The 20184-nt window shown below is 40.8% G+C and overlaps 2 protein-coding genes across 2 annotated transcripts; both read left to right on the top strand.

The window, feature by feature from the left end:
• Positions 1-255: 255 nt before the first annotated feature.
• Positions 256-11723, top strand: LOC143100088 (zinc-binding protein A33-like). Its single transcript, XM_076263027.1, has 6 exons — positions 256-1112; positions 6891-6986; positions 7065-7295; positions 8684-8706; positions 8794-8912; positions 10314-11723. The coding sequence occupies exons 1-6, from the start codon at positions 708-710 to the stop codon at positions 10847-10849; spliced, it is 1410 nt and encodes a 469-aa protein (XP_076119142.1). The 5' UTR covers positions 256-707; the 3' UTR covers positions 10850-11723.
• Positions 11724-14881: 3158 nt separating this feature from the next.
• On the top strand, positions 14882-19965 carry LOC143100089 (zinc-binding protein A33-like). The gene is made up of 6 exons (XM_076263028.1): positions 14882-15403; positions 15826-15921; positions 16088-16318; positions 17672-17694; positions 17782-17900; positions 18353-19965. Exons 1-6 carry the CDS (start codon positions 15023-15025, stop codon positions 18886-18888), a joined length of 1386 nt encoding a protein of 461 aa, XP_076119143.1. The 5' UTR covers positions 14882-15022; the 3' UTR covers positions 18889-19965.
• The last annotated feature ends 219 nt before the right edge of the window (positions 19966-20184 follow it).

Here is a 20184-nt window from a genome sequence, read left to right as displayed (position 1 = left end):
CTAAATTTGAATAGACTTTTGACGAGTGACGATGCACTTTAGAATGTCATGATAGGGCCCTCAGTGTGTGATCTGTTTATAGCCACAACTGGAATGTTCACCTGAGAGCTCTCTGTGTACCTGGAGGTGGGAGGAGGGAGGGAGGGGCCTTCCAGTAATTTCCATGTTTCGTCCGCTGGCATGAACTCAGCCAAATGAGCACACACCCATGTATGAGACTGCATGTATCTATTCTTCTGAAAGCAAACCGTTCAGGTGGAGAGGCAGGAGAGGCTGACGTGTGACTGCTGAACTTTGACATCAAGTGTAAACATTGTGAATGTCCAGTGATGTTGATGTAATAATTCTCAGCGTTCATTTATTCTGGATTTAATCTTTGAGTGCTTTGCTTTACACATGCACATGAGACTACACCAACCAATCATTCACTTCAAGGCTCCTCCTCCTACAAGACTTTTGGGTGTCGGTAGCCTTGCTTTTTGCTGAAGCAGGAAATGAAAGTTAAGCCATTCATTTCTTATAATGAAGCTGAAATGAAAACACAGGTGAACACTTAGGCTCAATCACTTGTATTTGTGATTCCAGAGATGACCAATCCACCCCTGGGAGTGAAGATCTGAAAGACCGAAGGAAGAAAACGACTACTCAGGAATATTTTCCTTCTGGGCGTCATAGTTAAGGGTCATTCTTTACAGTGAGTTTAGAAAATGGCTTCCAAGCGTCCTTTCACTGAAGAGGATTTCTCCTGTCCTGTGTGCCGTGACATCTTCAAGGATCCTGTCATCATGAAGTGTAGTCACAGTGTGTGTAAAGTCTGTCTGGAGCAGTTCTGGGAAAGTAAAGGACACAAAGAATGTCCCATCTGTAGGAAAAGATTCACAAAATCGAATCCACAACTTAACTTGATCTTAAAGAACTTGTGTGAGACCTACTTACAGGAGAGAAGCCAGAGAGCTTCAGCAGGGTCTGAGGTGCTCTGCAGTCTGCACAGTGAGAAACTCAAACTCTTCTGTCTGGAGGATAAACAGCTTGTGTGTCTGGTGTGTCGAGACTCAAGGGAACATAAGAATCACAACTTTAGTCCTGTTGTTGAGGTTACACGTGATTATAAGGTAAGATGAGTTCCAATGTTTTATTATATTATGTTATTTAATCTCATGATATTGGGGTTCATTCATAAAACCTCATACTAAGCCCTTAAGTGTTTGGTGTGTCAAACCTCAAAGAGTCATAAAAATCACAACTTCAGTTCCATCAATGAGGCCACAGTTGACATTAAGGTATGGATTTATGGAAGATATTTGAAATTATAGGACATTCCAAAATGACACACAATTTATTTTTCAAAATACACAGAATTGTTTTTTTAAGAATAGATTATGAATCTAATCCAAATATCTCTGTATACACAATTAGGTCATAGTGGACATTTCTTGCTGTAGCCCTTTAACTGCCTGCTCAACCGTTTGGTAGAGCACACTTTTGCCACTCAGGCCATATTTTGTACCCTGGCGCATGGCGCAAAACTCGTTTTTCACCCGGCGCAAAGTATATTTTCTTATTTTGCACGTTTATTTTTTAAACAATGCGCCCAGTGGTGTGGCAATTAACAACTTAGGGAGTCTAAAAATCGCTATTGATACTGATGCATTCTTTGGGCCCTATCATGACATTCTAAAGTGCATCGTCACTCGTCAAAAGTCTATTCAAATTTAGTAGGATGTCCAGTTCACATTGGGAGGGTTTTTGTTCTCAAAAGTGGAGCGCATGGCGTAACAAGGGGCCCTATCATGACATTCTAAAGTGCATCGTCACTCGTCAAAAGTCTATTCAAATTTAGTAGGATGTCCAGTTCACATTGGGAGGGGTTTCGTTCTCAAAAGTGGAGCGCATGGCGTAACAAGGTGTTCCTAGGTCTTTTAATCAGTCATATGGGTGTGTTTGGGGCGTAACATCATTTTAAACCAATGAGAATGACATCTGTCATTCCCTTTAACGGCGCAACGCGCGATATGTCAAATAAATGCATCGGTATTTTGGCATTCAACGGCGCATTTGAAGGAGGTCATTGCGTGACCGTATGGAATAGTCATTCTTAAACCATGCTTTACTAAAACCTAGCATAGCCTTCACGCATTTGCACTCGTCTATTATTTGAACTCATTGGCAAAGTGAAACTAACTTCACCAAGGAGTCAGTCAACGACAAGACATGCAGTTACTTTCACTATTGACTGACAATGGGTTACCATCGAAAACATAGGCTGGAAAAAGCAACACTTACCCTAATGTTGCTCAAATGACTGAATAAAACAACATTTATCCTGCAGAGGAGTTGCTTATATCTCGTGACAGTGCGTCTTCAGCTGTGCTCCATACGTGTCTCTCGCCTCTCCCCTAATCACTTTTAACCGTCATTACCAATTTGCAAATGATGGTGAAAAACTACTCATCATGAGATGTACAGTATTTCGTAATATCTTTATTCTAATGATGTTTCCCATTGTAATCGTGCCATTTGTAATGCTTTGCATGGACGTGCGCTGGTGTGCGTTCATGAATGATAGAAGGATGATGCGTGCACCTGCCAATATGACTGTTGACATGCGCTCTTAAAATAGCATATGAACAACTCGCCATTGACTTCTGACCAGGTTTAGGTGGTGTATGATAGCGATTTTTAGACAACGCGCCAGGGCCCGCCTTAGGTTGTTAATTGCCACACCCCTGGGCGCAATGCTTAAAAAATAAAGGTGCAAAATACCGAATTCAACTTCGCGCGACTGAAAAACGAACTGTACGCCATGCGCTGGTGCCCCAAAATATAGCCCTTTGACATCGCACTTTGCGCCGTTAAAGGGAATGACAGATGTCATTCTCATTGGTTTAAATGATGTTACGCCCCAAACACACCCATGACTGATTAAAAAACCTAGGAACACCTTGTTGCGCCATGCGCTCGACGTTTGATAACGAAAACCCTCCCAATGTGGACTGGACATCCTACTAAATTTGAGTAAGCTTTTGACGAGTGACGATGCGCTTTTGACTGTCAGGATAGGGCCCGTTGAGTTTAAACATATGGAGCCATATCTACCACTTCAGTACTACATGTTAAGCACAAAATATTTGCTCAGTACCTCTGTAATGTCGAAGGCCACACCTTCTCATCATGCAATTTAAGAAATTAATTTACGCGATGTCAGCCATATTTTGTGGAGTCACATCTACCAAGTTTTCAAAAGTAAGATTATGTATGTAAGAGTAAGAGTATGATTTTTTCTTCATTATTATGTTAAAATGAAGTGGAATAACACATATATTAACTTACATTAAAACATATATATATATTTACATGGTCAAATAATTTTTTGAAAACATGCTCAACCAAACGGTTGATAAGTCAGTTTATGGTAAAAGTCAGGTCTGTATAGATAATACTAGAAAACATGACAAAGTTTATGAATTAATCATACTAGTGCAGTGCCCGTTCAAACATGCTATTCCTGTAGCCCAATTACATGCATGCAGGTAGGCCTGCTTTGAAAATAGAATAGGGAAAAACATAATTCCAGGTAAGCATTCAATAATGAATAGGCCTACAGATAATATAATAATATAATAAATGTGAAGTGAGTAGAATTTAAGCATGGCTACATGTGACATTTTTTACAAATCAAAATTACATAATCCTAACAGCTGTTTTGAGTCAAGGCTATATGCTTAGCCTATTGAATAACTTGATGATAGAGAAAACAAACCATTTTGTGGAATGATGCATCATATGAAATTTGCAACGGTGTGACTCAAAAACAGTCTCTGGTGGCCTATAAGTGACATCACACTCTGTCTGCCACTCGTTGCTTGTCGCTTATGCTTTGCATGTGTGGCATTCTGAGACGTTCTTTAATTCGGGACCATTATCGCTCGTTTCAATTTAGGACCTTGCAGTTGGAACTGTCGTTTGCTTATTCAAAGTCTAAAAACAGTCTAAAGTAACCTGGGTTATTCATATAGCATCACACTCTGTCTGCCACTCGTTGCTTGTCGCTGGTTATGCTTTGCATGTGTGGCATTCTGAGACGTTCTTTAATTCGGGACCATTATCGCTCGTTTCAATTTAGGACCTTGCAGTTGGAATTGTCGTTTGCTTATTCAAAGTCTAAAAACAGTCAAAAGATGCCTGGGCTATTCATATGTGACATCACACTCTGGCTGCCACTCGTTGCTTGTCGCTGGTTATGCTTTGCATGTGTGGCATTCTGAGACGTTCTTTAATTCGGGACCATTATCGCTCGTTTCAATTTAAGACGTTGCAGTTGGAAATGTCGTTTGCTTATTCAAAGTTTAAAGACAGTTCAAAGTAGCCTGGGCTATTCGAAGTGTCCGTTTATTGCACATCATTTTTTACGTCATTTTGAAGAGCCACTATACCTGTGTGTCTTGGCGTGTTGTTGCAAAATCCGCGGTGTTCACTTTATTGTTGAGGTCAGTCATGTTAAGTTTTTAACCGTGTAACCTACACTGATCCAGCTCAGACAAAGCCCTGCTTCTATCCTCACTGGTAGCTTACAGTACAGTGGTGTGTGGGAGGGGGAGTGGCTAGCGGCGAAAGCCAATGTGCTTCTTTTACCGATATATTTAACGATATCTTTTGCATTTCTTATTCAAACAACGTCAAATTTGGCACTGCACTTACTCATGCCCATAGCAAGACACCTGCCAAGTTTGACAGACCAGTCTGACAAACGGTCAGCGAGATATGCGTGCCACAGACAGACAGACAGACACACAGACGCTTCTTGCTTTATAGATAGATTAATCATTATATACTGTTTTCAAATGTATACTACTACTGTAAAAACCGCATATATATGTTTAAAAACATGAAGAAGCATGAAATATATCAAATAAACTTACAAGCAATGCAATTCAATGGATTTCAATACATTTTGGTCTGTACCATGAAAGGGAAACTGATTAAACTGTATAAACCATGTATTTTCTGAAAGCTTAGACCGTCATGAAGTAATCTAACATGACATGAGACATGTCCCACCCTCCTCATTAGTATGCTGCTCATGCATAATACATTGGGTATTGGTAAATAGTGTATATGGCTAATACCGTTTTGGGCTATCATGTCATGAGGAGGGTGACAAATGTCAAAACGCAAGTCAGTTCACATCTTGAGGGTATATGCTTTCAGACAATTATGGTTTAGATGGTTTAATTAGTTTTTCCTTCATGGTACAGCCCAAAATGTATCAGCCATCTATCTATAAAGCAAGAAGCGTCTGTGTGTCTGTCTGTCTGTCTGTCTGTGGCACGCATATCTCGCTGACCGTTTGTCAGACTGATTTCAAACTTGGCAGGTGTCTTGTTATGGGCATGAGTAAGTGCAGTGCCAAATTTGACGTTGTTTGAATAAGAAATGCAAAACATATCGTTAAATATATCGGTAAAAGAAGCACATTGGCTTTCACCGCTAGCCACTCCCCCTCCCACACACCACTGTACTGTAAGCTACCAGTGAGGATAGAAGCAGGACTTTGGCTAAGCTGGATGAGTGTAAGTTATACGGGTAAAAACGTAACATGTCTGACCTAAACAATAAAGTGAACTCCACGGATTTTGCAACACGCCAAGACACTCAGGTATGCAGTGTCTCTTCATTCTTCAAAATGACGTAAAAAATGATGTGCAATAAACGGACACTTCGAATAGCCCAGGCTACTTTGGACTGTCTTTAGACTTTGAATAAGCAAACGACAATTCCAACTGCAAGGTCCTAAATTGAAACGAGCGATAATGGTCCCGAATTAAAGAACGTCTCAGAATGCCACACATGCAAAGCATAACCAGCGACAAGCAACGAGTGGCAGACAGAGTGTGATGCTTTATGAATAGCCCAGGCTACTTTGGACTTTCTTTAGACTTTGAATAAGCAAACGACAGTTCCAACTGCAAGGTCCTAAATTGAAACGAGCGATGATGGTCCCGATTAAAGAACGTCTCAGAATGCCACACATGCATAGGCCACCAGAGACTGTTTTTGAGTCACACCGTTGCAAATTCCATATGATGCATCATTCCACAAAATGGTTTGTTTTCTCTATCATCAAGTTATTCAATAGGCTAAGCATATAGCCTTGACTCAAAGCAGCTGTTAGGATTATGACATTTTGATTTGTAAAAAATGTCACATGTAGCCATGCTTAAATTCTGCTCACTTCACATTTATTATATTATCTGTAGGCCTATTCATTATTGAATGCTTACCTGGAATTATGTTTTTCCCTATCATCCTATTTTTAAAGCAGGCCTACCTGCAGGCATGTAATTGGGCTACAGGAATAGCATGTTTGAACGGGCACTGCACTAGTATGCTTAATTTACCAATAACCCAATGTGTTATGCATGGGCAGCATACTACTGAGGAGGGTAGGATATGTTTCATGTCATGTTAAATCACACCATGAGGGTCTAAGCTTTCAGAAAATATATGGTTTATATAGTTGAATCAGTTTTCTCTTCATGGTACAGACCAAAATGTATTATGTGTACACTTTCTTCACCTAAATCCATAAAATCCCATTCATTTCAATGGGAAATTTACTTATGTGGTTTGCATGTACAGTGGGAATGAGTTTATTTCTTATTAACATGATTTTTCTTAAACTCTGGGACCAGGGCTACAAGATAATACCACTTTTTGGGGGAAAAATCTTCATAGAAATTGAATGGGAGGATTCTTTGAAAAAAAATCACAGATTTTTCATACTACAGCCTAATAGAGCAAGATAAAACAAAAAAATCATAACTTTTATCATGGTGTGCCAGTTAAAGGGGTAGTGTACCATAGTACAGTAAAGTTTGTATGTATTTCAGGAGGATCTTAAAATGAAACTGGAGCCCCTAACAAAGAAATTGAAGACCTATAAAAAAATGAAACTCATCTGTGACCAAACAGCAGCTCACATTAAGGTAAGGCATGACCAACATTAGACAAAAACTTTCTTTCACAGAAAAATGTAGGGAATTGTACTGTGTGTGTTAATCTAGAGCCAGACCCAGAACACCGAGAAGCAGATCAAAGAGGAGTTTGAGAAGCTTCACCAGTTTCTACGAGATGAAGAGGCAGCCAGGATAGCTGCACTGAGGGAGGAAGAGGAGCAGAAGAGTCAGATGATGAAGGAGAAGATTAAGAAGATGAACAGAGAGTTCTCATCTCTTTCAGACACCATCAGAGCCATAGAAGAGAAGATGGGAGCTGATGATGACACATTCCTGCAGGTAAGAACCACCCAGGCTTTGTGTCTTGAGGGTCCTTTGATATTATTGCTTTATTATTATTCCTTTGACTCCTATTGCTAGTATAAGCCTATGAATAGATATACTCTATATAGGTATAGAGCCTATAGATCTGTTGCTAGAGGATTTCTGGTTGAAATGTTCAGAACCAATAGGCTATGTGGACAAAAGGCTCTCAGTGTGCCCGTTTGTTTCCGGTGGAGCCAGGTGTGTTTGAACCTGCCGCTATTGTTAATGTAATTAGTGTCTACACGGACCCCGTTGGGTGTTGCACCTAGTGAATCAGCATGTTACGATAAAGAGGGATTTATGCGTGTGTTAAAATTGTTATTATTGGGTACACAAGATATTTAGTGTCAGAGTGAAGAGGTAAGTAGCAGAATATAACAGAAGATGCCGTTATAACACAGCTAACACTCCACCTGACATAAATGAGCTACCTGATGATCCTGTCGTGCACGTAGCCTCAGATACTTGAAGTGAAATTAAATGGAAATTAATTGGACTTTAGCATAATGTTTTACAAAAGTAAACTTTACGTAAAACTTGTATTTTGTTCCCCAGTTACTATTAGCTCAATGTTGTGTTCTGTGCCTCCAGAAATGCCTTAGGAATGCACATGCACATTTGGGGCAGCCATGGCCTACTGGTTAGCGCTTTAGGAATGCACATGTTTGTTTCTGCAGTTAGAATGGTCTATAGGCCTATGACTATAACTGCCAACTGCCACCCCCCCCTCCCCCCACACACACACACACACACATACAGAGAATATATTTTCTTTGAAAAAGCAAAACCAAAGTAATTTGATAGTCAGTAATTTCTGTCTTTGCTTCCTTTTTTCTTGTTGACTGTAAAATACTGTATTCTCAACAGCAAATTATTTGGGGAAAATCACTATTTTTGGTTTCAATTTTGCTCCCATATTTACTGTGTATTTCAACTTCTCTCTGTAGATGATGTTTGCTCTTGTATGGAAATATACATGACCCCATGAAATACAGAAGAGCTTTAGGTTTTGAGCAACAGTGTGTACATGATGTATCCAAAATGTCATGTTATGACAGAAGTGTTTATGGCGAATGTTTGCTTTAGAGATTTGTTAATGACATGTTGAATGTTGTGTGTCCTTTTGAGATTTGAGCCATTTGCATTTTATGTGAGCAATTGTGGGTTTTGTGTGTAGAGTTTTGAAAAATGTGTGTAAACAAACTGTAAGGTGTGATTACTGGTTTAAATGTTAGATGAGTTTACATGAAGATAGGAGCACAAGGGTTCAATGTGTAGTATTAGTTGTAGTAGTAGCAGTTTTTGCACATGTGTGGAGTATCATTGTAAACTGACTGTTTTTCTCCTTTGTTATTTCACAGAACTACAAGAGCACAGTGGAAAGGTGAGTGATCTGCCTCCTGTCTCTCTCTCTTCTCTGTGGTTCTGAACCCAAACCCACAGCAGCACTGACTCCTGAATGTTATTCCAGAGCCCAGTGCACACTGCAGGATCCAGAGAGGGTTTCAGGAGCTCTGATCAATGTAGCAAAGCACCTGGGCAACCTGAATTTCAGAGTCTGGGAGAAGATGCAGGAGATTATACAATACAGTGAGTACACACACACACACACACACACACACACACACACACACACACACACACATGAAGAGAAGATGCAGGAGATTGTTCAATAGAGTGAGTACACACGCACACGCACACGCACACGCACACGCACACGCACACACAAAGAGAAAATGCAGGAGATTGTTCAGTACAGTTAGTGTAGGGACTGGATTTCCTCAGTTCATAACATGCTGCGTGAAGGCAGCTGTCCGAGGCCGGAGTGCTGAACATACCTCTCCGTTCACCCATGGCTTCTGGTCAGGACAAATGTGTACAGTCACCCTTGGTACAATGTCATCAATTAATTTGCATATGTAGCCCGTTACATCAACGATTACTAGTGTAATCGTTGATGTTATCAGCAGCCACCCAAAAAACTCCCCAGTCTGTTGTGTGGAAACAGTCACGCAGGGCAGCGTCTGATTGGTCCATCCAGCACTGTACTGAGCGAATCACAGACTGCTCACATTTCAGCCTCTGCCTATTAGCTGGCAGTAGCAGGACTGAAGAGTGATCTGATTGGCTGAATGGGGTGTATGCCTGATCCAGGATCTTATCACCTCCAGTTGGAAAGCTCACATGTCGATGGTACTTCAGTAAAACTTTCTTGAGGTTAGCCTTATTGAAGTCGCCGGCCACGATGAATGCAGCCTCCGGATGTTTTGTGCCCATCGATGATTTCACACAGGTCGTCCAGCGCCCTTGTGGTGTTAGCATGTGGTGGAAGAGCAATGGAAAAGACTGCTGAGAACTGCCTGAGTAGATAGAAAGGCCTGCATTTGACCATGAGATGTTCGTCAGGAGAGCACCATGTTGATGCTGTTTGTACATCCACACACCAGCATTTGTTAAACAGAATACACACACACACACACACACACACACACCAGCATTTGTTAACCAGAATACACACACACACACCAGCATTTGTTAACCAGAATACACACCAGCATTTGTTAACCATAATACACACACACACAAACACACACCAGCATTTGTTAACCAGAATACACACTCCACCTCTGGTAGAATGACAGAGTCTGTAATCGAGGGGTCACGTCTCAGTAAAAACAAATGGGTAATGGGTAGAATCTGGTGTCTCTTTCACACACACACACACACACACACACACACACACACACACACACACACCAGATAATCATTTGTTCAAAGTGCCATTGAAATACATGATATATGAACCTAAACACTGCATACAGTCTCCAAGGGGAAAGGATGGGTTGCAGTGTAGATGGTGTGAAAAGAGTGATACAGACAGAGATGGGAAATGAGAATATGCAGCAATGATTCTCTTGGTGACACCTTGTAACAACGACCATCACACATAGCTCAGTGTTCAGCTCATGTGTGTGTTCTTTCTCTCTGCAGCTCCTGTGACTCTGGATCCCAACACTGCACACCCACGACTCATCCTGTCTGAGGATCTGACCAGTGTGAGACGTGGTGATGAGGAGCAGCAGCTTCCTGATAACCCAGAGAGATTTGATAAGAATCTCAGTGTCCTGGGCTCTGAGGGCTTTAACTCAGGGACTCACTGCTGGGATGTGGAGGTTGGAGAGAACACGGGGTGGATTGTGGGTGTGATGACAGAGTCTGCCCAGAGGAAGGGAGACTTATCCTCCATGAGTGGACGCTGGTTTGTGGTGTGTACTGGTGCTGTATATGGAACATATGCTCCTCCTCATGTCAACACTCTCCTCCCAGTGCAGCAGAAACTCCAGAGGATCAGAGTGCAGCTGGACTGGGACAAAGGAGAGCTGTCATTCTCTAACCCTGATAATAACACACACATACACACCTTCACACACACTTTCACTGAGAGAGTGTTTCCATACTTTGCTAATGGTTGCAAAGTCCATCCCCTGAGGATCTTACCAATGAAGGCTTCAGTGAGAGTAGAGTGATTCAGAGAGCTGATGCTGACTCTGCCTGGACCAGGACTGATCTGCACTGAAGGAAAACCAGAGAACGTGTTTGTCATGATGTAGAATAACGCTAAAAGATGCTACATTGCATGGATGTGGGTGTGATGACAGAGTCTCTCCAGTGGAAGGGAGACTTTAGATCCATGAGTGGACGGTGGTATGTGGGGTAAAAGATGCTACATTGGATGGATGTAAAATGTAAACATTGTACATTTAATGTAAATCATTTGATGTCCACACCATTAGAGTGGTACATGATTTCTCAGAGTCACGGTGTTGCTGTCATTACTAGGGTTGGGTATCGTTTGGGTTTTATCCGATACCGGTGCTAAATCAATACTTTTAAAACGGTGCCGGTGCCGAAACGGTGCCTGAACCGGTACTTTGTTTTTAAAATGTTTTAAATTAAAATGGTCTAAAGCATGAATTGCTTTTTTTTTATTGATAAGACAATTTTGAACATGAAATTGAACTGTTATGTTCAATTTACTATCAATATCTCATTGCTCCTACGAATAATACATTTAAATGTTAAACAGCTTGCCATGCATGCACACACAATGGTGAGCTCTGCTTTCAAGTTTACCCAGTGTAGGCGGTTTGCCATAATGCATGTTAAAACCGCTTGCCATAAAACTGCCAGGTCATGGACAACGGCATTTGCAAGCAAGCTAATCTAACAGGGACTCTATTTTCCAGTTAATTCAGTGTGTTCCCAAATGCTTCAAGACATTTCTTGTCTTAACCCATAACACGCAGTAGTTTTGAACATGTTAGGCTACATGTCGGTGTTGAAGTGTTTAGATTCCCAGTGCTAGCCTAGTATTTTAACAGCAACTATGGCTATTCGCTAACACCACTCAGCTGAGTTTAATTAGCGATAACGTACGGAGATGGTTTCGTAGCCTCTTTGACAGCTCTGTGACATCAGGTATATAACCTACATATTTATGTTTTTGCCAGCTAACTTTTAACATGATCTTCATATTCATTGTGATGCTATATGGGCCTCATGCACATGAAACATTAATATCATGCCATTATGTTGTTTAACACACCGTGAAATAAAGTTTTCACCTTACAACTTTGCTGATAACATTTCAAATAAATGTCAGTTAGCGCATTAGCAAGGATATTGTGTAATGTATAGTCTAGCCTACTGTTGACGTTGTTTCATAGCCTTTTGCTTGTGTGTAACGTTAGTTAGGCCCACTGCTAGATTTTGACAGGAGCTCGCATGTCGCTTTAAAGTAAGCTACTTGGGCTCATGCAAGCTGTCAAACACTGTCCACTCGCCTATGTGGTGCACCCCTCTGGTTTATACATCCAGTGTTTATCATATGTTAGCTAACTGTATCTGGATGTGTTGCTATCAGAGCAAGACGTTAGAGATGGCGCATGACATGCAGTGATGCCTCGTATAAAAAAAAAAAAAAACGCTATTTAAGCACCAAAATGAGGCACCGAAATCCACGTTGTTATTCGATGCAGTTACTACCGTTTGTGTCGGCACCGGTGCCATATTAGAACCGTGTTTCGGTGCCCAACCCTAGTCATTACTGAAGACTCAGAGCACAGCTGAGGAGGATCATAAGTCAAATAAAGAAAAAATATTAAATATAATATAAATATAAATAATACAATATGTTTTCTTTATTTCACGGATCTACTTTACCCTGCACCAGTACTAAGTTGGATGTGCGTGCACCTTCTGCTGCTGTGAATCATAAGTCAACCATAAAGCACTAATCACTAATGCACTGTCATGGTTCTCATCTGTTCTGTGAAGGATTTTCTTTTTTTCCTCATCCCCTGTGTTCTGAATTACAGCACACCTCACTCTCATACCGTTTTAGAACTTGAGGAAATGCTGTTAGGGCCAGTAAATATTTGCTGACTTTCAGTCAAACCTTTTTTCATATTATTACTTTTGACTATAATTCACACATGTGGGTCCATCAGTGTTGTTTTTTGTTTGCTTGTTTGTTTGTCAGATGTGGAGAGAGTTGTTTATGCAATAATCAATGTGTGAAAAGAGATGTCATTATTTACTATGAGACAGATAAGAAAAATGAATGATGCATTTAAACTTCTGTTATTATATTCCGTTACCAGGGAGATTGTTTTTTGGAATTTGTACATTTTCATATCTGATTTGGTAAAAATGTGTGACCATATATTAACAAAATTAATGTGCCCTTGAATATGGTGTGAACCCTGTGGGACAATATTAAATGTAGAGTGCTAGCCTTCCTAAAACGGAGTGGTCATTTACCTGTGAGGCCATTTTCTCTCAGCTTAATGCAGCAGAACAGTTAGGACAGACAGACCTGCAGAAAGAACACATCAGCAAAGGAATCACAACCAGCTTCAAGTCCAGCCTGCAGATAGAACACATCACCCTTGGATCAATAAAGTATCTATCTATCTATCTATCTATCTATCTACATCAGCAAAGGAATCACAACCAGCTTCAAGTCCAGCCTGCAGATAGAACACATCAGCCTTGGATCAATACAGTATCTGTCTATGTATCTATCTATCTATCTATCTATCTATCTACATCAGCAAAGGAATCACAACCAGCTTCAAGTCCAGCTTGAGGTCATTCCCTGATCCCTATCCACCTCTCTCCCAGTCATTTCCTGTCAACCTCTCTGTCTTGTCTAATAAATAAAACATATAATTAAAAACAAAAAAAACGTATTTGTCTGTGTGCAAATGCTCCACAAACAAATTAAGAAAACGAACGGAAATGAAAAAGAATTCAGTGAAAACCCATTTGATAGTTTGCAACCATGACTCCACTCGCTCACAGTGAGGCAGAAACTCCAGAGGATCAGAGTGCAGTTGGACTGGGACAGAGGAGAGCTGTCATTCTCTGATCCTGATGATAACAAACACTTACAAACTCACACACACACACCTTCACTGAGAGAGTGTTTCTCTACTTTAATGGATTTCCACAGAAGATCTTACAAGTCTCAGTAACAACCAGATGGCCATTTTTGAAGGTCAATAAGAGCTCTGCACTACATACAAACTGCAACAATCCTGATTCTATTGGTTATAAAGATTTAAATAAAATGACTTTGAGTTTGGGGATGTATGTCTAACACTGAGTCTGTGCACATGATAATCACATGCAGTCACTTTCCTAGAGGGCCTATAGCTAAAGCCTCAGTATAAATACTGCCAGCTAGTGGATTTAATTGTGTAACTATATGCTGTCCTTACCTGTAAGGTTCTCTGTAGCAGAGACATGTGTTTTAAATAGTTTCATCCCCCAGACATTATTAGGAAGGGACAATGAGGAGTAGTAGTAATAGTACGAATAATACTGAGTGGAGCCCTTATGGTCTGCATGCTTTAGTGCTGTAGCCTACATACCAATACTGATTGGAGTTCTTATGGTCTGCATGCTTTAGTGCTGTAGCCTACATACTAATACTGATTGGAGCCCTTATGGTCTGCATGCTTTAGTGCTGTACATACTACTACTGATTGGAGCCCTTATGGTCTGCATGCTTTAGTGCTGTAGCTACATACTAATACTGATTGGAGCCCTTATGGTCTGCATGCTTTAGTGCTGTAGCTACATACTAATACTGATTGGAGCCCTTATGGTCTGCATGCTTTAGTGCTGTATACAAGTTGGTAAACATCTGTCCACATCTGATGTGAGTGTGTGCATTGGTGTCTTATCACGGCACATTCAGCTCTCTGTGAATGAACGTGTCCTACGAATAGGAGAGCATTTGTGTGGATAGTACAGAAATAAGCACTAATAAGAATAAGAAGAAATAAGATATTCTTTGTTTATGCCAGTCAGTTAAAGTTCACTGAACCTGCTACTTTGAACCTGACTGAAGGGATTGCACAACTGTAAAGGAATGTGACACTGACCAATCAGCTTGCAGCTCCTCCAGACCCCTCCCTCTGACTCACCGGTCCTGAAAGAGGAAGTGAAGCTCAGGTACAGACCAAGAAGTTGGAGAGGTAACTATTCTTGCACATGTAAGTTAAAACACCAAGAGGATTTAGAAACTGAACTGATTTTCAGCTTCCTGAAAGTGAAAGTAAAGTCTGTGGGAGAGTTACAACAACAGGGACGTTTGCTCTGAGGAAACAGATTACTTTTATTGTTGGAAAATGGCTTCAAGACTAGAGGAGGATCTATCTTGTCCTGTGTGCACGGAGATCTACAAGGACCCTGTGGTCCTGACCTGCTCTCACAGCTTCTGTAAAGTCTGTATGCAGCAGTTCTGGAACACCAAAGGATCCAGAGAATGTCCAGTCTGCAGGAGGAGGTCATCAAAGGAGGAACCTCCACTCAACCTTGTGCTGAGAAACTTGTGTGAGACATATTTACAGGAGAGAGGTCAGAGAGGAGCACTCTGCAGTCTCCACAGTGACACACTTAAACTGTTCTGTCATAACGACAAGCAGCTTGTATGTCTGGTGTGCCGAGACTCAAAGCAACACAAGAATCACAACTTCAGTCCCATTGTTGAAGCAGCAGTTGACCGTAAGGTAAGTTTGATATGCATGAATGAAGATAACACCACGATTTATGAATGAAAAACTGCTCTTCCACTTTAAGTTCCACTAGATGGCACGCATGCACACACGCACGCACACACACACACACACAGGAAACAGATTACTTTTATTGTTGGAGAATGTCTTCAAAGCTAGAGGAGGATTTATCTTGTGTCCTGTGTGCACTGGCATCTACAAAGACCCTGTGGTCCTGACCTGCACTCACTGTGATCACGCCACAAATCTGTGATCAGACAGATGACGCCACAAATCTGATTTCCGCTTTTTGGTAGTCAAGGGCAACCAGGGCATTAATGTAGAGCCCTGCATATGGTGTCCAACTACATTGTCATATTCACAAATACCATGTGATGTGCAGCTAATGTGAATTCATATGGTGTTGTGGGTGTCAGGAGGAGATTAAGACCAATCTGGAGCCCTTAAAGGGGAAACTGAAGAATTTTGAAAAAACTAACATCACCTATAAAGAAATGGCAAAACATATTAAGGTAAGTAATATACAGTAAATACACACTATTATTATATTGTAGGTTAATTTGTATCTGATTATTATTGTATTATACTGTGGATTAACTTGTATGAAATATATAATTCTATTAAAAATGTTGATTCCTTTATAATCATACACTTCCTCTGTCATTGATCTTATTCCAGACTCAGGCTGAGCACACAGAGAAGCAGATGAAGATGGAGTTTGAGAAGCTTCACCAGTTTCTACGAGATGAAGAGGCAGCCAGGATAGCTGCACTGAGGGAGGAAGAGGAGCAGAAGAGTCAGATGATGAAGGAGAAGATTGAGAAGATGAGCAGAGAGATCTCATCTCTTTCAGACACAATCAGAGCCGTAGAGGAGAAGATGGGAGCTGATGATGTCACATTTCTGCAGGTAAGAACCACCCAGGCTTTGAGCCTTGAGGGTCCTTTGATATTATTGCTTTATTATTATTATTCCTTTGACTCCTATTGCTAGTATAGGCCTATGAATAGATATACTCTATATAGGTATAGAGCCTATAGATCTGTTGCTAGAGGATTTCTGGTTGAAATGTTCAGAACCAATAGGCTATGTGGACAAAAGGCTCTCAGTGTGCCCGTTTGTTTCCGGTGGAGCCAGGTGTGTTTGAACCTGCCGCTATTGTTAATGTAATTAGTGTCTAGACGGACCCCGTTGGGTGTTGCACCTAGTGAATCAGCATGTTACGATAAAGAGGGATTTATGCCTGTGTTAAAATTGTTATTATTAGGTACACAAGATATTTAGTGTCAGAGTGAAGAGGTAAGGAGCAGAATATAACAGAAGATGCCGTTACAACACAGCTAACGCTCCACCTGACATAAATGAGCTACCTGATGAGCCTGTCGTGCATGTAGCCTATGCAGATACTTGAAGTGAAATGAAATGAAAATTAATTGGACTTTAGCATAATGTTTTACAAAAGCAGACTTTACGTAAAACTTGTCTTTTGTCCCCCAGTTACCATTAGCTCAATGTTGTGTTCTGTGCCTCCGGAAATGCCTTAGGAATGCACATGTTTGTTTCTGCAGTTAAAAGGGTCTGTAGGCCTATATACACACCCAACTGCCACATCCCCCCCCCCCCCCCAACACACACACAGACAGATAATATGTTTTCTTTGGAAAAGCAACACCAACGTAATTTGATAGTCAGTAATTTCTGTCTTTGCATCCTTTTTTCTTGTTGACTGTAAAATACTGTATTGTTAACAGCAAATTATTTGGGGAAAATCACTATTTTTGGTTTCAATTTTGCAATATTGTAAATATGCATGTTTACTGTGTATTTCAACTTCTCTCTGTAGATGATTTTTACTCTTGTATGGAAATATACATAAGCCCATTAAATACAGAAGAGCTTTAGGTTTTGAGCAACAGTGTGTACATGATGTATCCAAAATGTCATATTATGACAAAAGTGTTTATGGCGAATGTTTGCTTTACAGATGTGTTCATGACATTTTGAATGTTGTGTATCCTTTTGCTGGAGATTTGTGGCATTTTGCATTTTATGTGAGCAATTGTGGGTTTTGTGTGTAGAGTTTTGACAAATGTGTGTAAACAAACTGTAAGGTGTGATTACTGGTTTAAATGTTAGATGAGTTTAGATGAGAATAGGAGCAAAAGGTTTCAATGTGTAGTATTAGTTGTAGTAGTAGCAGTTTTTGCACATGTGTGGAGTATCATTGTAAACTGACTGTTTTTCTCCTTTGTTATTTCACAGAACTACAAGAGCACAGTGGAAAGGTGAGTGATCTGCCTCCTGTCTCTCTCTCTTCTCTGTGGTTCTGAACCCAAACCCACAGCAGCACTGACTCCTGAATGTTATTCCAGAGCCCAGTGCACACTGCAGGATCCAGAGAGGGTTTCAGGAGCTCTGATCAATGTAGCAAAGCACCTGGGCAACCTGAATTTCAGAGTCTGGGAGAAGATGCAGGAGATTATACAATACAGTGAGTACACACACACACACACACACACACACACACACACACACACACACACACACAAAGAGAAAATGCAGGAGATTGTTCAGTACAGTTAGTGTAGGGACTGGATTTCCTACACTAACTGTAATGGTAATGGGTAGAATCTGGTCTCTCTTTCACACACCCCCCCCCCCCCACACACACACACACACACACACACACACACCAGATTATCATTTTTTCAGAGTGCCATTGAAATACATGATATATAAAGCTAAACACTGCATACAGTCTCCAAGGGGAAAGGATGGGTTGCAGTGTAGATGGTGTGAAAAGATGGAGTGATACAGACATAGATGGGAAATGAGAATATGCAGCAATGATTCTCTTGGTGACACTTGGTAACAGCACTATTAATAACGACCATCACACATCACTCAGTGTTCAGCTCATGTGTGTGTTCTTTCTCTCTGCAGCTCCTGTGACTCTGGATCCCAACACTGCAAAGCCCATTCTCATCCTGTCTGAGGATCTGACCAGTGTGAGACGTGTTGATGAGGAGCAGCAGCTTCCTGATAACCCAGAGAGATTTGATCACTTTGCCAGTGTCCTGGGCTCTGAGGGCTTTAACTCAGGGACTCACTGCTGGGATGTGGAGGTTGGAGAGAACACAGGGTGGCATGTGGGTGTGATGGCAGAGTATCTCCAGAGGAAGGGAGACTACATCTCCATGAGAGGACGGTGTTATGTGTATTATAATGGTGCTGCATATGTAGCACGTGCTCCTCCTCATGCCTCCACTCTCCTCACAGTGCAGCAGAAACTCCAGAGGATCAGAGTGCAGCTGGACTGGGACAGAGGAGAGCTGTCATTCTCTGACCCTGATAATAACACACACATACACACTCTCACACACACTTTCACTGAGAGAGTGTTTCCATACTTTGCTCTTGGTTGCAAAGTCCATCCCCTGAGGATCTTACCAGTGAAGGCTTCAGTGAGAGTAGAGTGATTCAGAGAGCTGATGCTGACTCTGCCTGGACCAGGACTGATCTACACTGAAGGAAAACCAGAGAACGTGTTTGTCATGATTTAGAATAATGCTAAAAGATGCTACATTGCATGGATGTGGGTGTGATGACAGTCTCTCTCCAGGGGAAGGGAGACTTTAGATCCATGATTGGATGGTGGTATGTGGGGTAAAAGATGCTACATTGCATGGGTGTAAAATGTAAACATTGTACATTTAATGTAAATCATTTGATGTCCACACCATTAGAGTGGTACATGATTTCTCAGAGTCACAGTGTTGCTGTCATTACTGAAGACTCAGAGCACAGCTGAGGTGGATCATAAGTCAAATAAAGAAAAGTATATTAAATATAATATAAATATAAATAAAAATATAAATAATCAAATATTTTTTCTTTATTTCACGGATCCACTTTACCCTGCACCTGTACTAAGTTGGATGTGCGTGCACCTTCTGCTACTGTGGATCACAATTCAACCATAAAGCACTAATCACTAATGCACTGTCATGGTTCTTATCTGTTCTGTGAAGGATTTTTTTCCCCTTATCCCCTGAGTTCTGAATTACAGCACCTCACTCTCATACCGTTTTAGAACTTGAGGAAATGGTGTTAGGGCCAGTAAATATTTGCTGACTTTCAGTCAAACCTTTTTTCATATTATTACTTTTGACTATAATTCACACATGTGGGTCCATCAGTGTTTTTTTTTTTTGCTTGTTTTTGTTTTATTTGGGGTTTCTTTGCTAGACAGACAGACCAGTCAACAGACCAGTCATTAGCTGTCCTATCAGACCAATGGAAGAATACTGACACCTTGTGGGCATTTGCCTGTAATTACACCCTATCGTGTAAGGTTCAGTCCTCTGGGATAGAGAACCGTTAGAGCCAAACATGTCTCTGAATTAGCACTGAGCATTACTTAGCATTTTGCATAACTTTTGGAGTTTGTCCTGTATGTAATGCTTCCTATTCTACGTGTGTGTTTTAAGTAAGTACAGTGCATTTGTGGAACTTTCTATATGCACTCCTATATGCATTATCATCTTGTATCAAATAAATAAAAACAAAAAAAAAGCTACACTTCTTATTATTTTATTGTCAGGAACAATATGGAAAACATTTGAGGTGCTTTGACCTATTTTGTTCTCCTTACAGATAATGGATTTGAAACATTAAACTCCCCTGCATTTACTCACCATGTTTATATGTATGTTTCTTTTCAGACACTTTTGTCCAAAGTGACTTATAACAGTATTGCATTGTATGCAATGACG

This window comes from Alosa pseudoharengus, unplaced genomic scaffold (assembly GCF_046254945.1).
Source record: "Alosa pseudoharengus isolate Yale_2024_CS ecotype anadromous, Long Island Sound unplaced genomic scaffold, YU_APseudo_1.1 YU_APseudo_1.1_scf_3, whole genome shotgun sequence".
NCBI classification, from domain to species: Eukaryota; Metazoa; Chordata; class Actinopteri; order Clupeiformes; family Clupeidae; genus Alosa; species Alosa pseudoharengus.
Note: the sequence above shows the minus strand (reverse complement) of the source record. Positions and strands in the feature narration are given on the sequence as shown.